This window comes from Dasypus novemcinctus, chromosome 15 (genome assembly GCF_030445035.2).
Source record: "Dasypus novemcinctus isolate mDasNov1 chromosome 15, mDasNov1.1.hap2, whole genome shotgun sequence".
Classification (NCBI taxonomy): Eukaryota; Metazoa; Chordata; class Mammalia; order Cingulata; family Dasypodidae; genus Dasypus; species Dasypus novemcinctus.
This window is the reverse complement of record NC_080687.1, coordinates 60552099-60573353: the sequence shown is the minus strand read 5'-3', so window position 1 is coordinate 60573353 and position 21255 is coordinate 60552099. Positions and strand designations below refer to the sequence as shown.

General features: G+C 32.2%; 1 protein-coding gene and 1 long non-coding RNA gene across 31 annotated transcripts in view; one reads left to right on the top strand and one right to left on the bottom strand.

The window, feature by feature from the left end:
* Positions 1-21255, bottom strand: part of MYCBP2 (MYC binding protein 2) — a 263861-nt gene that overhangs the window by 68428 nt on the left and 174178 nt on the right. For 5 of the 30 annotated variants that reach the window (XM_058276530.2, XM_058276534.2, XM_058276559.2 and 2 more), the window contains 5 exons: positions 20165-20239; positions 17345-17569; positions 16351-16483; positions 12944-13066; positions 10179-10334 (listed from right to left, as the gene is read on the bottom strand). In XM_058276530.2, the coding sequence (XP_058132513.1) occupies positions 10179-10334; positions 12944-13066; positions 16351-16483; positions 17345-17569; positions 20165-20239 (712 nt within the window). Of the gene's footprint in view, positions 1-10178; positions 10359-12943; positions 13067-16350; positions 16484-17344; positions 17570-20164; positions 20240-21255 lie in introns of all 30 variants that reach the window. The other 25 variants (XM_058276528.1, XM_058276529.2, XM_058276532.2 and 22 more) reach the window with 8 other exon arrangements.
* LOC105745037 (uncharacterized) lies at positions 1095-20287 on the top strand. Its single transcript, XR_011645825.1, has 3 exons — positions 1095-1172; positions 8749-8839; positions 20156-20287. It is a non-coding gene; the product is annotated as an uncharacterized lncRNA (long non-coding RNA).

Genomic DNA, 21255 nt, shown 5'->3' with positions numbered 1-21255 from the left:
TTTTAAAATTCTGAGAAAAGATAGATAGATAGATTGCTCCTTTATAGCAGTTACTTGAGACACAGAGGGCTGGTGATGTTCTTAAAAGTAAAATTCTGCTTCCCCACAAATTGCTAATTAGTTGCTATACAGATAGTAACTATACAGCAGAGAAATTAGACATTGATCAGGTGTTTAACATTAACCATGCCAGCCATGCCCTACCTCCAGATGTGAACTCCTGAGAAGGATACAACATGAAGGTAGCATAAAATCAGCTAAAGCCTAAATCAAAACCAAAATGCTTTTAGGATAAGATACTTTTAAAGTAATGTTTACAGAAAGAAGAAAAAAGCAGGCACAAGCTCACTGCCTCATGTTAACTAAAGAGAGAGTATAGGCATTGTTCCATTCTTTATTTTATTACTGTTTTTATTATTATTGTTCTATTATTACTCTGTGTGGGGGGGAAGGGGGAGAAGGTGGAGGGAGGCATTTTTGTTTCCATAATCTCTAAAAAAGATTGCAAAGAACGGACAACCAGAATTACCTTGTGATATAGTGAATTTCTCATCTGGCAAAAATTTATTATCAGGATGTTGTTGAGGAACTGCGGCAGTTTGAGATAAGATCCCCCAAAAGAGAAGGATTATGTTTGTACACTGGTCTGTTCCTCTGGGTGTGTGACATCCTTTAATTCTATTACATTCAAAGGTTTTAAGTTTACACAATTAAATCAATTTAGGGCCTTTGATTCAACCATGCCAGTAAAGGGTAACTTAGGTTAAGTCCCAACTCAGGTTAAGTCCCCGCCCGCTTGTTAGGCTGATATAAGTAGGCACTCACTCAAGAAGACACAGTCATTTTAGTCCTGCCTTGTGACAGAAAGGAGAAGGCTAAAACAGCTAAAGCCCCAGGAAGACAGCTGAACCATTCACCTGACAGTTTGCAGCTGAGCACATGAGAAAGCCTGGAAAGAAATGAGTCCTATGCCAGACTGATATAGGAAGCCCTGATAGAGAAGCCCTATGCCAGCCTACAGCTGAGATTGGAAGAAGCTGGGCCCAAGAAGCCTTAAGAGAAAGAAGGAAGGAGAGACTAGGCAGAAATCACCTGCCATCTTGCTTCAATGCGTGGCAACTGACTTTGGTGAGAAAGCAATCTTGAGTTGGACTCTCCAGGGCCTTTAAATTGTAAGTTTTTACCCCAAATAAATACACCTTATAAAAGCCAACAGATTTCTAGTACTTTAATATCAGTACCCCTTTGGCTGACAAAACAGGGGCAAATGGTATAAAATAAGAAGGGAGGACTAAATGATCTTGTCTTTTTCAGTTCATACATCCCATAGAAGGTAATGAAATATAGTAGAAAAATACCACTAGAGTAAGTAAGGAGACTCTTATTCAAGTCCTAGATTTACCACCAACTAACTGTATGACTTTAGGTAAGCCACCTAAATTCCTTCATCTCCAAAGTGAGAGCTGGAGTTGATGACTTCTTAGGCCCCTCAAACACAAAAAATTCTACCATCATATGTTATAATGGCTGCTGTTTGCATAGACTTCTTAAATGAACTAAAGGGGGAAAGAAAAAATTCCCTAATGATAGGGAACGAAAAGTCTGATTTAAAAGATTCATTCCCACTGTAAGATACATTCCTAATGTAACACTTCATTTTGCTAAACTTAAGTTATTAGACATACTACAATATAGAAGAGAATAGCAAAGTGTGAGAAAAGGCAGACCTAACATGAAAATGTAATTTGAAAAACTTAAAATCCCTTTTAATCAAATGCAAAATCATGAAAATGGTTTTTACTAAAAATGAATATATGAATAATTTAATGGTGTATTTTCAACTTGTCAGTCAACAACAGTATCTTTAGTTATGAGAATGCTAAATATGTTTCCCACTTTCAAATTATATTCCAGCCTACTGGAGCTATGTTACTGAACTGAACTCACGTTTTCCTTCAAACCTACATTTTATTCTGTATTTTTGATATTAGGTAAGTATTACCACTTTTCAAAACAAATCCAGGACACTGGATGTCAGTCTAGACTGATTCCTATAATTATGATTACCATGTTCTTTCTGCTGTACTGCCTAAATAACTTTGTTCCTTCTATTTTCCCACTGTAACTCACCTTAGTTTAAGCCCAACTCAGTTTTTCTCTGGACCCCCTGCCTCCAACATTCTTCCCTTCTCTAAGACTTTTTTCATAATATTTTCAGTTATCTTTCACAAATATAAAACCAATTATAACACCCCTTTTTAAGAAAATTCTGCAGAGCTATCTATTTTCTTCACCTGTTCTCTCCATTTATTCACTGTACTTACAGGATAAAGTCTAAGCTACTAAGTATGGTATATAACGCCTTTCATCATCTGGCCCCATCCTCTTTAGTCAACATACTATCACTAGGCCACTCATGTTCTAAGCTACAAATATGTGAAGTTTCTCAAATGAATCATGCTCTCTGACTTGACTCAAATGAGTTCATTAATATGGAGTACTTAGAATGGTACCTGGCAGGTAGCAAATATTTGATACATTAGCTAATATTATTTTATACCTTCTCCTTCCTCAAACCTCCAACACATTCTCTCCATACTAAATCTAAACTGATAACTGCTTCTTCCTTTTTTACTGAGGAAAAAGAAGAGAACAAGCCTCAAGTTCCCAATACCGTATATTCTTCTTTCTCTGTAGTTGTGATGGATATTTGTGGTCCTCATTAGCCCACCTTTCCACTTGTGTCATGGATCCCATCCCTGCACCCATGCAAGAATATCCAGGAAATTCTCCCCTTATTCCTGCATTATCAAGTTTTCTCTATACTGCATCATTCCCATCAGCACAAAACCCTTGATGTTACTTTTTCCCCATTAAAAAGCAAACAAAGCAAAATTTATCCAGACCCCCCATTCTCTTTCCTGGTGCTTTCCTTTTCTTTACAGCAAATCTTGACAGATTTATCTATACTACTTATTTCCAATTTCTCTTCTTCCTTTTTCTCTTGAACCCACTCAAATCAAGCCTTGGCATCTTGCTATTGACATTACTTTTATCAAGGTTATTAAAGACTTCCAAGTTGCTAAATCCAATGGTCACTTCTCAATCCTCATTACATCAGCAGCAGCATTTAATACAGCTTATTACTAATTCTTAAAATACTTTCTTCACTTGGCTTCCAGAAACACTATACTCACATTTTCCCTTGAATCTCCACAGCCACTTACCAGTTTCTTTTGCTGGTTCTTTCCTTCTCTCCCACCTTCAAATGCTGAAGTGCCCTAGGGCTCAGTCTTTAGGTTTCTTCTCTTTTTTACCTATATCTACTCTTTTGCTGCTCTCATGGCTTATATCTACCCATACAGATAAAACTATAACTCTCTGCAACTCTCAAATTATTCTACTATAAGCTAATAAGTTCCCAATTTATGTCCTGCCCAGCCATTCCCCCTGAACACCACGCTCATATATCCATCCTAACTTAATATCTCCACTTGGATTTGATAGGAACTTCAAAACTATCTGGGATAGACTGTTTACAAACATGGTCACAATTATTCTTTCTGTATCCATGACCCTATGAAGCTCTTCTCGTTAAGAAGTAGGGTCTATTTCTCCATCTTGAACATAGGCGGGCTTAGTGACTTGTTTTGAATACAAGAGAATACAGTACATATGATGTGCCAATTCATGGCCAAAGCCTCAAGAGGCTGTGCATACTTCTGCTCCCTCAGACTCCTCTCATCTCCATGTAAACAAGCCCAAATTAGACCAATGATAAGAGACAAGTGGCTCAGTGACTCCTTTCATACCAGCCAATGCCCAGCCAACTCCCATTGGCTGACTACAGATGAAAGAACCCAGCCACCACCGGAAAAACTGTCTAGCTAAACCCAGACAAATCTCCAAATCTACAGAATTTGAGCTAGATAAATAGTGCTTGTTTTAAGTTGTAAATTCTGGGATGGTTTGTTATGCAACAGTAGCTTACCAATGTGTTCAAAGTTAAGACCCTGAAACTTGGTTATTCTACAATCCCCATAGTAAATGGGAGCTACAGTCTTCCAAATGCCTTGGTCAAAAACTTAGCTTTCCCCCTTCTATTTCCTTTTTCTCACTGCTTATTTAATCCAATGTGAGCAACCTATTGGTTCTTCTTTGAAACATATCCGGTATTCAACTATTTATTACATTCTCCGTGAAGTTCCCTGGTAAAGCTACTATCTTTTTCTACTTGGATAATTACAAAATCTTCCCAACCTCCTCTTTTGCATGACCAGTACTTAGAATAAGAATGCCTGGCATGTAGATGGTGCTTAATAACTATTGGTTGAGTTAGTGAATCTCTATAACGTAGCTTCTATTGTTCTTAGTTAGAATGCTTTTTAACATACCCTACTCCCATTACCTGACAAATTCCTATGAATCGTCTAACCCCCTCTTGATATAGATGTGGAGTGGACACAACCATTTCAAGGTCCACAGGATGGAGGAATACAGTATGGATTAGAGTGGCCTTACTGATACTCTATTCATGAACTATTGTGATTAGTAATCAAAGAAAACGTGGCATTGCTGTGGAGAAAGTGGTCATGGTGGCTGCTGGGGGTAGGGAGTGGGAGGAAGAGATGTATGTAGGGGAGTTTTTCGGGACTTGGAGTTGTCCTGGGTGATGCTGCGGGGACAGTTACCGGACATTGTATGTCCTCCCATGGCCCATTGGGTGGACTGTGGGAGAGTGTACGGTGTGGACCATTGACCACGAGGTGCAGCAATGCTCAGAGATGTATTCACCAAGTGCAATGAATGTCTCATGATGATGGAGGAGGTTGTTGTTATGGGGGGAAGAGTGGGGTGAGGGGAGTGGGAGGTATATTTTTTGAATGTAACATTAAAAAAATAAAGACAAAAAAAATTCCTATGAATCCTTCAATATTGAATGCTTTTCTTAACCTCTCCAGGCTGAGCTAGCAGCTTTCTCTCTTATATTTCCATTGCATCCTGTGTATATTCCTCTAGCATTTCAAGCAGTGCTAACAACTTTTCTTTTCTGACCTATCTGACTTCCACAATTTTCTGGAAACGCTTCAAAATCTATGACCATATTTTCTTTACGTTTTGGTCTCCATCACCTAGCATAGAGTAGATATTTAATAAAAGTGTAGTGAATATTTATGGAAGAATGAATAACCCATCTGAAGTAAGATGCTGATGAAGGATGGAATAAAGAGAGTATCCAATAAGAAGGTGGGAAAAGAACAAGAGATAAAAGGTCAAATATAGTTGGGAGAAAGCAAACAGATGCACTAGGAAACACTGTCTTATAAGTGACATCAGTATCCTCTTTGGTTTGAATTCTTGGAATGAAGTGAAGGGTCAACGGAAAAACTGCTGATAAAAATGCTTTCATACCACAGAGAAGATGGTTAAGCTGAGTGAAAATAAGTTCAGGTGCATGACTACAAACATAAACAGGCAAACCTAAAATACATATATTGGCTATTGTGACAGATGCTAAGGTTCAAGGATGAAAAATATTAGAATAGAAGGTGAATCTGATTTTTATAAAATCTGTGCTAAAATTCAGAATATAATTTTTCTTTAGGAGTAGAAGAGGATCAAAGAAATCAATTTAATGCCACAAAACTAGTGGAGGAAGAATAGAAACTAAAACAAGGTCTCTATCCCAAGTCTCAAGTCCAGTTTTCCATTTACTATATGACACCCTCAATGGCAAGAAAATTAACAAGTTCTGTGGTGTGATTATAACCAGGATAGAAATTAAGTCTTAGAAACAAATTGGCTTTCAAAATACCATTCATACAAATATCTTGATATAGTCTTACCATATTAAGAATTAATCTCAAATACACTATGGACCATAGTAAGTGGTAATAGTCTGATCATGTTCTTTCATAATCTGGAACAAATGTTCTGGAACAATGTAAAGCTTTGGTGGAGGGGTGATATACGGGAATTCTGCACATTATGCATGAATGTTCTATAAGGCAACTTCTCCAATAGAGTGTGTGTGTGTGTGTGTATATATATATATATATATATAAAGAATTTATCTCAAAACAAATAATGCTGTAAAAATAGACTGAGAAGTAGCTAGGAAACTTATTTGTCTATTACTAAATTCTGCAACTCATTTCATGCTAAGAATAGGCTGTTTGCACTCAGACTTCTACATTTTCTTGGAGCATGATAGATGTCAAATATTTGCCTCAATAGGCACCCACTTTATGGATAACAAAGGTTTAGAAGTATCAAATAGCTTAATTAAGGCCAGTAAGTGTTTGAGGGAAAATTTGAGCTTTAAGTCTTTGCATGGCTATGTCTCTACATGTTAAATAAAAAATGTATTTTAGTATATTAGTACTCTCAAATGTAAAATAAATATTCATGCAGATACCCAAATTGACGTTTTATCACGTTTAACAAATGTTCTGTCCGATTTAAGAAAGCGACATATGGGTATAAAACAGAAAACTCTTGTTGCAATGTAACCCAGAGTTATCATATCTGGGCTTTAAAAGTACTATGTATTTTATCATATATTGTACATGTTTAAAATCTCTGGGGGAAGAGTAAATTGTCTTAATGCTTTATTGACCTTTTTCCTACCAAACACTAAAAGTAAACTACTCAGCCTCTTGGACAGATAGATAATACCTATGTTAAACACAATCATTTGGAATATAGTTTTTCAGATGGAGGATCCTGCACAGACTTCAATTAGTCTAAACCCAGAATTATTAGACTTCTTAGCACCAGAGTATAGCTGGTTTTAATAACTAGTGAAATAATATTTCTCTTCTTTGAAGATGCACTCTGTGTTAATACTGGGATATCTATCATAAGATAATAAGAAATAAATAATCTAAAACTCATGATTTACTGGGAAGAGGAGCTAATTTTAGATGGCACCATCTACAGTCAATAAATATTAACTGAATGCCTATAATATGTAAGACCGTCAGGGGTAAGGGACATAAAATGACACTTTTAAAAGGAATGAAGAAAGATAATAAAGATAAGGAATATAATATTCTTAAGGAAAGGAAGTACAGATATAATTTCCGACCTCTATCTACTAAAACCTTTTTGAGAAATTACTTAGCAAAATTCTGAAAACTATACAATTAATGGCTGAGTTATAAAAGTAAATTAGTAGTAAGTTGAAAAAGTAAAAATTTAAATGTAAATACAGAATAAAGAAAATTCTATATACATATTTCTCTTGCATGTCCATGTGCACATGCTCACACACACGTTAAAACAAGAAAACTGACAATTTTTATTTCCGTAATTATTCTATTTCACTAAAATAAAAGTTGAAATAATTTGTATGGACATATTTATGTTTGTGTATGTATAATAAAATAATGTTGCTAATTTAAAAATAAATGATCAGATTTGGGGTACTAAATTAACTTAATGTACCAAATTATTTTAAATAGTGAAAAAAACATGCCTTAGGAAAAAAAATTACTAACAATAAAACCCATAGAAATGCTAGGTAAAGATAAAAGATGGGCAGTTTACATGGGTTTCTGTAGACCTTGTCTATCTAGGAATTTGATTGATGACATTTAGGAAATCTTTTTTTCCTTTTAAACGACTCTACATTCTTAAAATTAAGGTTTAAAGAGAAAATAATCAATGTGAACAAAGCTAATACTCTAGGATACTGGAATGAAATGTAAACATTTAAAAATATTAAAGAATAGATTTTTCATTATTTATTAGTAGGCAAGGTCAAATATTTAAAACATGGCCTTTGCAGAACTGGCTTCAAAAGTTCTGACTCTTTGTCATTTATTTATGTATGTTTTTACGGAAAATATTTACTCTCTCTAAGCCCCTATTTCTTCACCTATAAAATGGATATAACAGACATTACCTCAGTGCATTAATGTGTTTGTATGTAGTAGTGACTCTCTGTTTAAAGAGAAATTAGTGAAGTTTTATGTCTATATATGTTTTATTGTATAATCACAAGTATAAGAAAAACACAATTTCATTTTACTAATGAGTAAATGGAAGTTCAGTAGGAATAAACAGTCTTCGAAAGCAAGGTGAAATGCCAGTGGATGGAATGGCAGTGAAGTTTAAGAAAAAGTATCTCAGGCAGTCTTAACAAGAAGCACTCTGCCATATTTAACTATCCTAATATAGATGTGACTAATACAATTCCACTTATTTTCAAAACATTACTATTGTTTTGATTCTAAGCATTTTTTACTTATACTGAAGACTAAGGCTTTTGTTTTCTGAAATTTGGAAACCAAACTTCAGTGATATTCTGCTGAGAATACAAACTTTTTAAAAAGGGACTAATTCCCATTATTTAAGTTTAGAAAATTGGTAATTGCGATAATTTCTAGGCTATGATTTCAAATCTGCCCCAAGAAGGTGGTAAAGGAAATAACGGTATTAATAACATTTATACACGATATTCTTAAAATTATACTGATACAACGTCAATCCCCTGAAAAAGAATTTTTATGTTTATATTTTGTTTTAAAATAAAATATTTCATTAATTAAAATTTGAAAATGAACATAGATATTATACTTATTTTTATGAAGACTTGCAATGACTCTTTTTGTTTTTGAGGTACTGGGGACTAGGGATTGAACCTGGGACCTCATGTGTGGGCAGCCAACACTCAACCATGGAGTCACACTGACTCCCCTGCAATTGTTTTTTTTTCATTTGTTTTTTTTTTTTTTTTTTCAGGAGGCACTGGGAACCAAAGCCAGGACCTCCCATGTGGGAAGCAGGTGTTCAATTGCTTGAGCCACATCCACTCCCTTGCAATGACTCCAAGGTAGAATGAAAAAGTTTTTACTATCTAATTAGCTCTCTTGTCTGCTGCTGCTTTGATATCAAATTTAAAATTTCTCTTTAAAATTTTATTTCTAATATAAATTTTCTGCCTGACCAAGTATGATTTTCTTCCTTCGCTGTTTCCCTTGTCCTTACTTTTAAAACTCTCTGCTACTTGGCTACATCTAAATGTAAAAAGTTAGTTGTTCCATAAAATTGGTAAATTAAATCTTTCTTTTTCATTCCTCTATAATACTTATTATGGAAAGAAAAATTATTTCACATACATGAAATTATTCTCTTAAAAGACATTCAAGTGAATATTTTCCATGAATAGATTTGACGGTTAGATAGAAATTGATAACTTATAGATGTTTGTATTTCCAAATTAACATAAAACTTGCCTAATGTAAAGTGGAAACTCAGAAGTTTATACTTTTACATCCTCTTTACATAAGATTTACAATATCCATAATGAATAAAATCCTTTGCTAAGTATACATTACCCTTGTTCTTAATGAAAGGTAAGCCAGTTGGCATTTTTAAGTAATACTGATAACAGTTATCAAAATATTTTTGTGGAAAAATAATTTAGACCTAAGTGTAAGTATACTGTTTTAAGGCAAAGATGTCATGCATTTGAAAAAAAAAAATGAGTATATAAACTAAGACTTTCATGAATTATTTTATTCAGCTGAATATGTTGAAATATTGTATAGCTAACTTGACAGTAGAAAGCTAAAATATTGTTGAGGGAGCAGATGTAGCTCAAGTTGTTTAATGCCTGCTTCCCATGTGCGAGGTCCTGGGTTCACTCCCCGGTACCTCCTAAAAAGAAACAAACGAAAAAACCAACTCTCACTGGGGAGTGGACATAGCTCAGTGTTTGAGCACCTGCTTCCCATGTATGAGGTTAATCCCCAATACTTCCTAAAAAAAAAAAGATATTGTTGTCCCATCTCTAAGTAACAAAAATCCAATCTGAAACAATGAAAGATACCCATACCTACAGTTAAAGCTTACTATAAACATGCACATTAAAAAAAGAAAATCTTAAATCCAATGTATTTTTCTAACATATTTTATAGTGTGTACTTATACTAGAATTATAATGGAAATTATGTTTGTCATTTTTAAAACTATTCAGAGTAAAAAAAATGTGTGATTAAAAACAAATATCTTAGCTGCAGAATAGCTTAAATGCTTCAAAAATGTGGGCAGGGATAACATTCTAATTAAATAAAACCAGTCAGTGAGTTGATAAAGTAGCAACTGATTAAACAACTCAGAACAAAGCTTCAGAAATGGTTTGATGAGGCAGGTAAGGCTGACAGACTTACTCTGAAGCTGAGGCTGCTGGAAGGAAAGGGGCTGTCCGAACACAAATGGGCTGTGGACTAAGGAAGAGGGAGGTTTTGCAGCTTGATCAAAGATGGAAGGAGCTGGGAGATTGGGCCGTGACTGAATAGAATTCAATATGGCACTCAGTTGGTCACCTGCAGTAGGCAAAACAGTCAAAACTACAACTTGTTATTAACTGACATCCAAAATGGCAAAGTAAATGGTGCTTTATGACATTCAGATAAAGTTAAATACTAAATAAAACTATGCCAAGTTAGAAATGTGTGCAAGTTGGTGATCATTATCCTCAATTTTAGGGACCAAATTGCTCTCTTTTTTTTAATGGAAGCTCTCCTTCAAATCAAATACATTTAAATTCATATACAGCACATAGCATCAGCTTGTAATAATAAAAAGTCTATGAAGAATCTATGATAAATTGATTGAATATCATACATCTAAATAAGGATATAAGCATTAGTGCTGAACACTGAATAATACCTGCCTGCCTCACATTTCATGTATTATATTTCATGCAGAAACTAAGCAAATCATATGAATAGTTTTTCTTTGAAATAAAGAATTAAAGAGGGCAAAGTATTTGTTATTAATTTAATATATTTAAATTATAGTTACAAATTAATATTTTATTTTTTCCCACTGAACTTAGTTGTTACAACAGAGAAATGCTATTTTTTTTTGCTTTTATTTTTAAAAGTGTGAACCCTTTAGCTCGGCTGTATAATACAAAAATCTGTAAGACCTCTAAGATCAAAAAAAATTTGCATAGTGTCTCTTTAATATGAATTCTGACATTTTTCCTTATAATTAAATACAAAGGACTTCAACAGAAAAACATACTTTAAATCTATAAAATATAATCAAGTGAGAGTACCTACAGTAAATAGTTCAAATAACCATGAAGAGAGAAGAGAAAAAAATACATATCTAGACTAGTTGATAAAGGAACTGGAAAACAGCAGCTTTTCAGCCAAAATATGATAAAGTTTCATAAAAGAACATTTCAACTAAAGCACCAACCAGGGATAGGTTTATATGGTAAGAAACATGTATACAAGTTACACGTCTTTATTCTTTAAAAATTTCACACTGTGAATGACAGAAAGGATTTTGGAGATTATGAAAAATTTTGTAAAATACTGTTTTAAGGAAAAGCAACTCTTACAAAAAAACATCCTTGATCCTGGACAGTACAAAGAGTTAAAGAAAATAGTAACAGTTCTTAAAGGCAAGTAAATAAATAAAAGCAGAAAATATTTAATCAAATTAAGTGTCTTAATATTTTTATGCTCCATCTAAATATTTAAAAAGCTTATTAACAAGTACATTCTATATTGGAACACTATTAGCAAAATCACACTTATAAAAGAAATACTTTATTATGTATTTTTATGTCTGTTGAAAGTTGATTTTTATTCCTACAGTGTTTTAGTAAATTATATTTTAAAGACTGATTTACAGTAACAGGAAGTAGTACAATCTTTTAGACATTTTAAAGACTGAAAGCATACAATTTGAATCAAGCATAGCTTTAAAGCAAATTACCATAGAAGTAGCATAGTAGTAAGTAAACGCCCAGATTTTAACTTAAGGGTTGACAGTTGTAGAGATAAAGGAACTTGAAGAAAGAAAATACTACCAAGCATTTACTCCACATTAAGTTAATGGAAATCACAGCTACCACAAAATGAGCGAGCAGATAGTATTCAAACCTACAGAACAGACCAACTCAAGAGAATAGGGAGAGCAAAAAAAATCTTGTGGCTACTAGGTTCCCTTCATAAAAGTACTTTCTGAACAGTAATAAAGATATCTAATAGAAAGTGATTTTATTTTAAATCTAGTATTTCTTATACTTTGATATCCTTTTGTATTTTGTTAACCATATCACTATTTTTCTTGCTTTTCAAATTAGAAATAACACTGTATTCCTTGAATTCAAGTCCTGTGAATTAAATTAAATAAAATTTTAATGTAAAATTATTTCTCTGTAAATCCTTCCCATCACCCATCTGTGTAATATCTGCTGATAATATGGCTGAGTTTAAGGGAGTCAGGGTCAGCTACACAGTAAAGAATGTGAATGAGATCTGAATTTAAATAGAAAGGCAATTTTGGAGGTACTTCAGTTATACATTATTCCAAAGTATATGATTATTTGGACTGTCCATGATTCTGGTCTCCTCATTAATGCAGCAAAAAATGGCTATATACATTTTATAATCATAAGGCATAGAGGTTTTGTTTTTACAACTTTGGTTTTATTATACATACCAAAATCAAACATGTCATTTCATATAATTATAAAGTAACTATGTTAATTTGGCTAGTCATTCAAAACCACATGTATTTAATGAAGTGAATGTGTAAGATTATTTTAAAGTAACGTTCTGATTTTTATATGGATCATTTTGGAAAGCTCTTTGTTGTTCAACATTATTATTCTCTTAATAAGTGGATGATAAAAATTATAATTCTTTTACTGCATATAGTAACACAGAATCTTTGGCATGTCAATTCACAACAAATGCCTTTAAAATAGAAAAAAACGGAAGAATGCCTATAAACTTGGGCTAAAACTGGTAAAAACAATACTGTAAAAAACCACCTTCAATAACGTTTAACTGTTAGTTTCCTAAGAACAAACTTTAATCAAATTTTGTGGGTGAATGGGAATAAAAATGGGTAGAAGATAAAAAGTATGAGAGTTTGATAAGTAAAAGACTCACTTTTTAATACCTACCTTTATTATTTCCGAGCCCATAGTCAAATCCTTGGGCACTGCAACTTGCCCCTTTATTAAAAGCTTGTACTGAGAAAGGGCTTGGAGGAGGGGTTTGAGAATTCTGATCCAGAAGAACTTGTTCTACAATAAAAGGCACAGCTATGAAATTAGTTTCTTATGTGCCATTCCCTCTTTATGTAGAAAAACTGCAAGAAAGGTTTTATGATGATTAGATTTAAAAATGATCTAATTTTTACATCTAAATGATTTGATTAGTCTAAATACCAATTAGGTTATCTTGACACTGGCAAAACATATTACAAATCTTTGTTTTCATTTCTCAAAAACACAGGATGATAAAGCAGGTCAGAGCCTAATAACACATCCTGAAGTTAGCAAATACGTCAGAATTCTTAAAGAAGTAAATGCAAATATTCCATCCAGTTTCCAAATGGCAAGATGCAACATAGAAAATAAGTAAACTAAATTTAATCTCTACAATTGATATATATAAGATTCTGTCTGATATAATACTAAAACCACTAATACCATTGTTAAATATCTGTATTAATGCCAACTATATTAATGCCAACTAAAAAAAGACAAAATAAAATCTGTCAAATGAAATGTAAAAGGGAGAAAAAATATTTATTCAATTAAAATAACATTATGAGTAATGGAATGTTTTCAATATATATTTAAACAGAAAATGGAACTAGAAGAATGTGTGGCATGATTTCTTCCTACATGTAAAATGGACTTTTGTGGTACCAGGCGTACTGTATGTTCTACCCCATTACCATCACTACCCTCCCCTCCCCCCGGCAAAACAAAAACCCTAATTCTAGCACGTCCCTTATGCAATCCCCACCTCACCCCCCACCCCCCAAAAAAACCCAATCCTTGCACTTCCCTTAGGCAATATTCAGTATGAGATATTTATATTTCAGCAGTGGAATATTTCTTCTGGAAAACACCCATGAACATTTCATCTGAATAGAAAGCATTGCTCTCATCTGCTAGACTCAGAATGGTCTAGCACCCAGTGTGAAGTCTGTTTTTACCAGAGTAGTAACTATGTCTGCCTACTGGTTTTATCTATAGAAATCAAGGACCTATGAAGAATTTTTACAAAGAGCTAAGTTTTTGTTTTAGTTCTATTACCTAATATAAATAAATTCCCAAAGCACCAAATCCTATTATTTCCATATTAAACAGAGCTACAAACTAATACCAATGAGCAGACTATTTGGATAATACATCAATTAATTTAGTAATTTAAGAAGCGAATTTTATATTACTTTTCTCCTTATCATCCCCGGTTTTATGTTAAAATATTTAGCTCACATTATGACTATATATATGTATGTGTGTGTATGTGTGTATATATATATAATGAAAAGAGTAAAGGATCACTAACTGATTACAGAGAGAAAAGAAAATTTCTCTTAACCTATTTTAGGACTGAATGCATATCCCTCCAGAAATGATATCCTAATATAAGAAACATTTATCTTAGAAGAACCTCCAACCTTAGTATATGGGATTACAATTTCCCGTGTTAAAACTTACTCCTTAATATGGAGGGCAATTTATATTTTAACAACTGCTAACTTTATATAGTATTTGCTCATTTAACCTTCATAATCTCTGTGCAAAACAGAAAACTGAGACATAAGGAATTATGAATTGGTCAAAATCACAAAATGAAAAAGTAGGAGTACTGGGATTTGTACCCTGGCAGTACAGCTTCAGAGTCCATTCTTATACATTATGCTACATTGCCAGTTAAAATAATTTTTAAGCTAGAAAGGTCCTTTGAGAGTCACTTAAACCATTCTCGAGCCTTAGAAGTTATTTGTATGATTTGATTATGTCTTACATAAAGTTGATGGCCCTTTAGATATTTTCATTTATCAGAATATTCCTATGTAAGGAAAACAAAAGTTTATGAATATGTATTAAGTATTATTAAGTGGGAAGGTTATTTTGTAAAATGTCCAATTTACATTAAATGAAGCCTCTTCCTTCTTTGAGACATTCTGAAGACAAGTCCTATCATCTTAAAACATTATTTTATGAATATATCATCTTTAGCTAAAAAAGTATATCTGGCAAAGAGGAAGAGGTTAGGTTCTCAAATTGTTCTCAATGGATTTTTGATACAGTATGGTATGGTGTAATTAGTCCAGTACTTGAAACATGACTGAAGATTCTGGTTCAAGTCCTTTCTGTCATGTAACCCATGCTATGACCAAAGATAAGTCACTTAAAATGTTCTGAGCTTTATTTTCCTCATCTATAAAAGATTATATTTTTTACCTCAAAGGTTTGTTGTAGAAAAAAGGGAGATAATATATCTAAAATGTATTCTGTCATCCATGCAAGTTTGAAATCTTTTCGACTCTTTATATTTTTGGCCATATTACCCCTTGGATAATGAGTATTATAAACTTATTACCTTTTAAAGAAGCATGTCCTTTTAATTATCTTACCTTACTCAACTCTTAAAAAAAAACAAATAAACTTACTAATCTATAAATTTGGGACTTGGCAGAAAAGCCTAAGCTTCACTTATCCACATGCCCTAACTATTATTAGTCATGTGACACAATTTGAATTTATAAAACTTAATGAGCAACTAGTATGTGCCAACACCGTTTTAGTACTAGGAACACAAAGAACAAAAACAAAAAAAATTCTGTGCTTATCCTTATGGGATTCACAATCTAGGTAAGAAAAAAAATTTAACATTAATATAATATAACTGGTATTTTTCCAGTGGTGAATACAGTTCTTTAGAACACTCTGTCTGGATCAAAGTTTCACACAAGTGATAGATAACATGGTATAAATTCTGAAGAACAAGTTTTGACACCAAGAAAATAAAGAGAGGGGTACAAAAGGGAAAATCTTTTATTGAATGAGATCAATGTTTAAAAAGGTAAAAATAAAGTTCAAAATTGAAAGTCTTAACAACAAAATAGGAACCTGAAAAAGATGCTATGTATTTATTCATGATTCCTTTCTTGTGACAAAATTAAATTAACAAAGTTGCCTGGGAAAAGTACTGCAATTGGTGGTCTGAAAACTGAACTTTCATTTAGTGGTAGAAAGAGTGAAATGTTTAGTCTTGGATTGGCACTGAAGAATGAGGTATGCAAATTAAATATTAATGAAATAAAAATCATGTTTTATAAACATGTATCCATGTTTCACATTTTCTTTTAATTCTCTTCTTTCATGTGAATTAAGTTAGTACCCATTTATTACACAAACCAATTTTAATTGTTGCAAGGTATTTAACTTTTAGTTTTGCTTTTACTTAAAAACTAAAGACTCTTTGAGACAAAAGAAATAGAACACATTAAATTCCTACATTTCAAAGGTTAAACAGAAGAAATCACAAATTTAAGCCAACTTGCCATCTTCATGTCGGAGGTACTGGTTTCCGCCTCTGTCTCTAGCTAAGGACCACGCCTCTCCTTCATCACTTTCACAGAACTCTACCATGCTGTTCTTATCCAGCTGCACCCATGTACCTTCAGAATTCGTTACCTGGTACATAACAAAAAGCACGATTGATTGGCTTTATTCTTCCAGGACATTTGGGCAGAAAACCAGTAAAAAGTTTAAGTGTTTGAATACTGTAATCATTCCAATAAATATCACGAAATTTGTTTCTGAAATTAAGACCACAGCCTGAGATAAGACAGAAATCAATGAAAAGTTCACTAAAATACCATGTATTTATGACTTTGGCTAAAATAACAATAATTTTTAAATCTCACAAAGATAATACCTGAATAATTTAAGGGTTACCTAGAAACACATGGTTCACAATTTTTTTTTTTGCATCTAATATGTCAGAACACAACATACTCTCTATTATTTATGCTTATAGTACCTATAGTGCAACCTGAAAATGACCCTACACTTAGAAATAGCATGACACACTACATCTTTAAGCTTATTTGCTGAGGCAAATGCCATGGTAGAATAAATAGTAATTTTATTTGCTCAGGACTTCAGTAAGACATAACTGAAACAAAGAAATGAGACCCTTTGTTACATGATCACATCTCCATAACAATTCAAATAAAATATTTTAAAGTGCTAATAATTCATGACAGTATAGTACATTTGTAATAATGTGTGCAAATACTGAACATTTATGTATACAATACAAATCATTTTGATAATATAAATACCGTTTCCACAAGGATAATTATGAAAATAAAATTATTAGAAAAGAGGCACATAAAAATTACATTAGTATTTCAATACAAGTAAGGATAAAGAACATTAGCATTTAAAAACCTGGGGTGGAAATGGCAACCTTTTGAAGAAAGAGATGCTTTGGTTGTAATGTATTAAAAATGATTATCTTAGAAGTCGTGAAGCTACAAGAATCCATACCTCTCCCACTGCTTTGACTTTGTTTCCCAGAACTAACATTCCAATTGGGATACCTCTAAGGTTAGGGCAGCTTCTGATGTTGTGACCTGAAGGTCCTGTCTTCACTACCTTGTACATGCCTGGCCCTCCTCGCAAGAATGGCATATCCTGTTCCTGCATTGTTGCTTCCTGTGGGCAGCAGGAGTTTATGTCTTTGAAAAAGTCATCAGTATTAGTTTTAGGTTCCTGAAAATTTGAATAGGAAAAAGAAATACAATCTATTACCACTTTCAAAATCCACCTATTAATAGCTTTTACAGCAAGTCTATATAGTCAATTAAGAGAATACAGTCAATACTGCTATTCTATAATCAGTCTTTCAAAGCTAAATGATATTTTTTAAAAGTTGAAGAAAATATAGGAGAGCAATTGGACTTCACTTGCCCACCACAATTTGAGAAATACAATAGGCTTTGATTAAAACTTTATCTTTTAATGCAATATTTAACAGTAAGGGAAATGAAAATGATTTACTATGTGAGCCACAACTGACTAATTTTGTGTCATTATTACTGCATTGTTGTACGCTGGTATGGACAAGAGTCTAAATCTTCATTTTTTCCTACTTTTGTTTGTGATAATTATTTTTGAATAGAAAAAATAAGCATGAAGACTCTAGAAACTTATTTATAAACAGAGATGATGAAAAATGCATAAATATATACAACATATTTATATATAATAAAGTACTATATTAGTGGTAGTAAATATATTATGCATGAAATAAAAATGCTTACAAGATTTTAACAACTCACACGTTTCTTAATATGGTGGAAATAAAAATGTCTTGCTAGATTTGTCAGACCATTTCTATACAATTAATTAATGCTACTAAGAGAAAAAATCATTATGCTTTTAACAGAGAGAGAAGAAATCAATATTAAAGATGCTATTTCAAGTAAATATCATGCATTTGGATATAATAGTTTCTAAAATGAAAGAAAAGAACTTGCCCTAAAATTTCTGTTGAATCTGAATGCTGTGATGAACTTATGTGAATGTAATAAAGAGAAACATTAGATAATCTGCTCATATTTTTCCTTTCCAACTAAAAGTAAATAAAAGTTCCAGAATAGGGTTTCTTTACCATCATTGCTCCTTTAAAATGGATTTTAAAACTGCACTTTCAAGTATAGCAGTTTGCAAATACAGATGGCTCTCTACAAATTGCTTTATATTAAAATAGAGCAGCAGATGACTATAATGGGACACTGACTCACATTAGGTTAGAAGTAAATTAATATTTTATAATGTAATAAATAAAATTAAAGTGAAACACACTAATATTATGTAACAAAAAATTTTATTGAATAGCTATATTCCTATAGTTTCATACTAAGAGGTATGTATACATGACCATGTACACAGTAAAAAACTAAACCAAAACATTAAATCCTAAGGTTAAAAAACATATGTACCCAAGACTTTGATAATTCAATATATGGTGGGCCAGGGAAAATTTTAATCTCACTTATTAACCTGCACAAAATATTTTTGTAGATCTCAATGTGGTGATGAATTATCAATATTTACTTATACAACACTATGAATGATATTAATTTATTTACTGTATGTAATGATTATATAGTATTTATCCAACATTTAATTTTATATTGGCAATTTAAAAGAAACGATCATTTTCTTTGTTAGGCTAGATTTATAATCTGAAGTAACTCTAAAATATGCACTTTATATACACATGCTTGTAAATTTGTAAAAATTTATACATATATATAATGATATATACAGAGGGCATTCAAAATAAAAATGGAGAGCAAAATGTATCTACACTTTAGTGTTATGATACTTAAAATACTTTTAGTAAACACTTAAAATGTGTATTTGTGAATGATAAAATTTATTAAATTCATCCTTCTGTTTTAAAGTTTGAAGAAGGAAGTTTTAGTCCTATTTACTAATGAATTTAAAAAAATATATGGTATAACATGTCAAAAGTAACAAGGAAATATGCATACATTAAGCAATAAAAAAGTTTCATTTATATATAATGATATTTTCAGAACATTTAATTAGTTGTAACAGTAATTCCAACTCCTGATCATTCAGGGTATCATTTGTACGGAAAAGTTGGCAAAAACTAGTAACAAACGTAAACTCTTCAATGAAAGGTAATATACAAGAACTTTTAATAAAATAGTCAATATTTTATTGAATACTTAATGAAACTATATAAATTAATACATGTAAAATGAAGTTAATCTAATTTTTTGTACTTTATAGTATAAAAAACAACTGATATACATAAAATGATATAACTGGGCCTGCCATTCTCAAGCAGTCCTAATATACATGTTTTATTCAAAACAGAAATGTAATACTCAGGCACCAGTCTATGAAATTAGTGAATTTCAATATTATTTTTTTCCCCTTCATTCCCACCTCCTACTCAAAAGGGCAATATGAAAGGCTAGGCACTGGAAAAAAGAGAAGAATCAAAGGGTCTGGACTCTACCACCTAAACAAGCTAGTTCTGAAAAAGCTAGATTTGATGTAATTGTTGGAGAAGTTAGTCATAAAATCAAATGTTATAAATTTGAAGTGATGTAAAAGTTTAATACAAATGAATAATAGATTTTTGGGTAGAAGCTGAGGGGAAAGGAGTAAAGAGGATACACTTAATGTAATAATTTCATATAGATATATCTTTCTTTTGTTAAAAATTATTAATCTTAAGCAAAATCCTCAAAAGATTTAACGTATAATTATTATACATGTTGAAATACCTGAATAACGTATGATTTTTCCTTACAGTTAACTCACCTGGGGGAAAAAAGCTTTGGAAGTCCATGAAAATACGTCCAAATCCCTGACTCCTTGGCTAGCATTAAAGATATTCTGAGCGACAAAGTTTAAGAAAGAGAAATATCAACAAAGAAAGGGAACAGGATATCATCTGTAGAAGATGCGTTCACAGTAACAACATTGTCTGTACTCTAGCAACAACACTGAAATATTACTTTACTAAAGAGAAACTGAAGCCACCTGAGTAAATCAAAGAAATTCCAATAAATAAAAATCTTGTCAAAAGCTCTCCATGGATATAGTGTGTCATGCCATTTACTAAAATTAAGAGCCAGACATTGGTATAAAGCTTGACAGTCGACACAAGAAGGAAACCTTAAACCTTAATGTTCCTTTAAGTGACAAAGTATCTATTCCAATACAAGCCAGATTTAAAAAACTGTCTGCTGTTTTATAAAGAAAATATGAGTAATATAGAATGTAAAGATAATGCAACTATTATGAATAACAATGGCATGTGATATATATATGAACTAGTTAACTCTTTTCAAGGACAAGAATTAAGTAAAAAGTAAAAAAAAGATCCCAAACCAAAAAAAAAAAAGAACAAAAAAAAAAGTCATTTTTCAATTCCCTCCCTTCCATAAATGAGAAAAAAAATCAATTTGAAATGATACTGATAGCCATTAGCAAACGTATTAAGAAAAGCATAAAGGAAAATATACAATATAAATCTTTCATGAAATGACAGGCCTAGTTTCCTCCATCTCAAAGTTTAGGAAATGCAACAGAGCATTCAAGAGCTCTCTCTAAAGTGTAAAAATATTTTGTTAAAGAACTCAGAGCAGCATGATGCAAAAAAAAAAAAAAAAAAAAATCACTATTTTCACAAAATGTCTTAATGAAAATTTAATTAATACACTTACATGGATATCATGCTATCAATCTATATCTCACCTGAAATTAAAATCCTTCCAGTGAGGAACAACCACACAGTTTTATTGCTTATACAAATATTGTGGCAAATAGTTATTTTGGACAGAAAAGACATTCAAATGTTACTAAGAACTACCATCATCTAAGAATTCAACACAGAAACACCACAATTC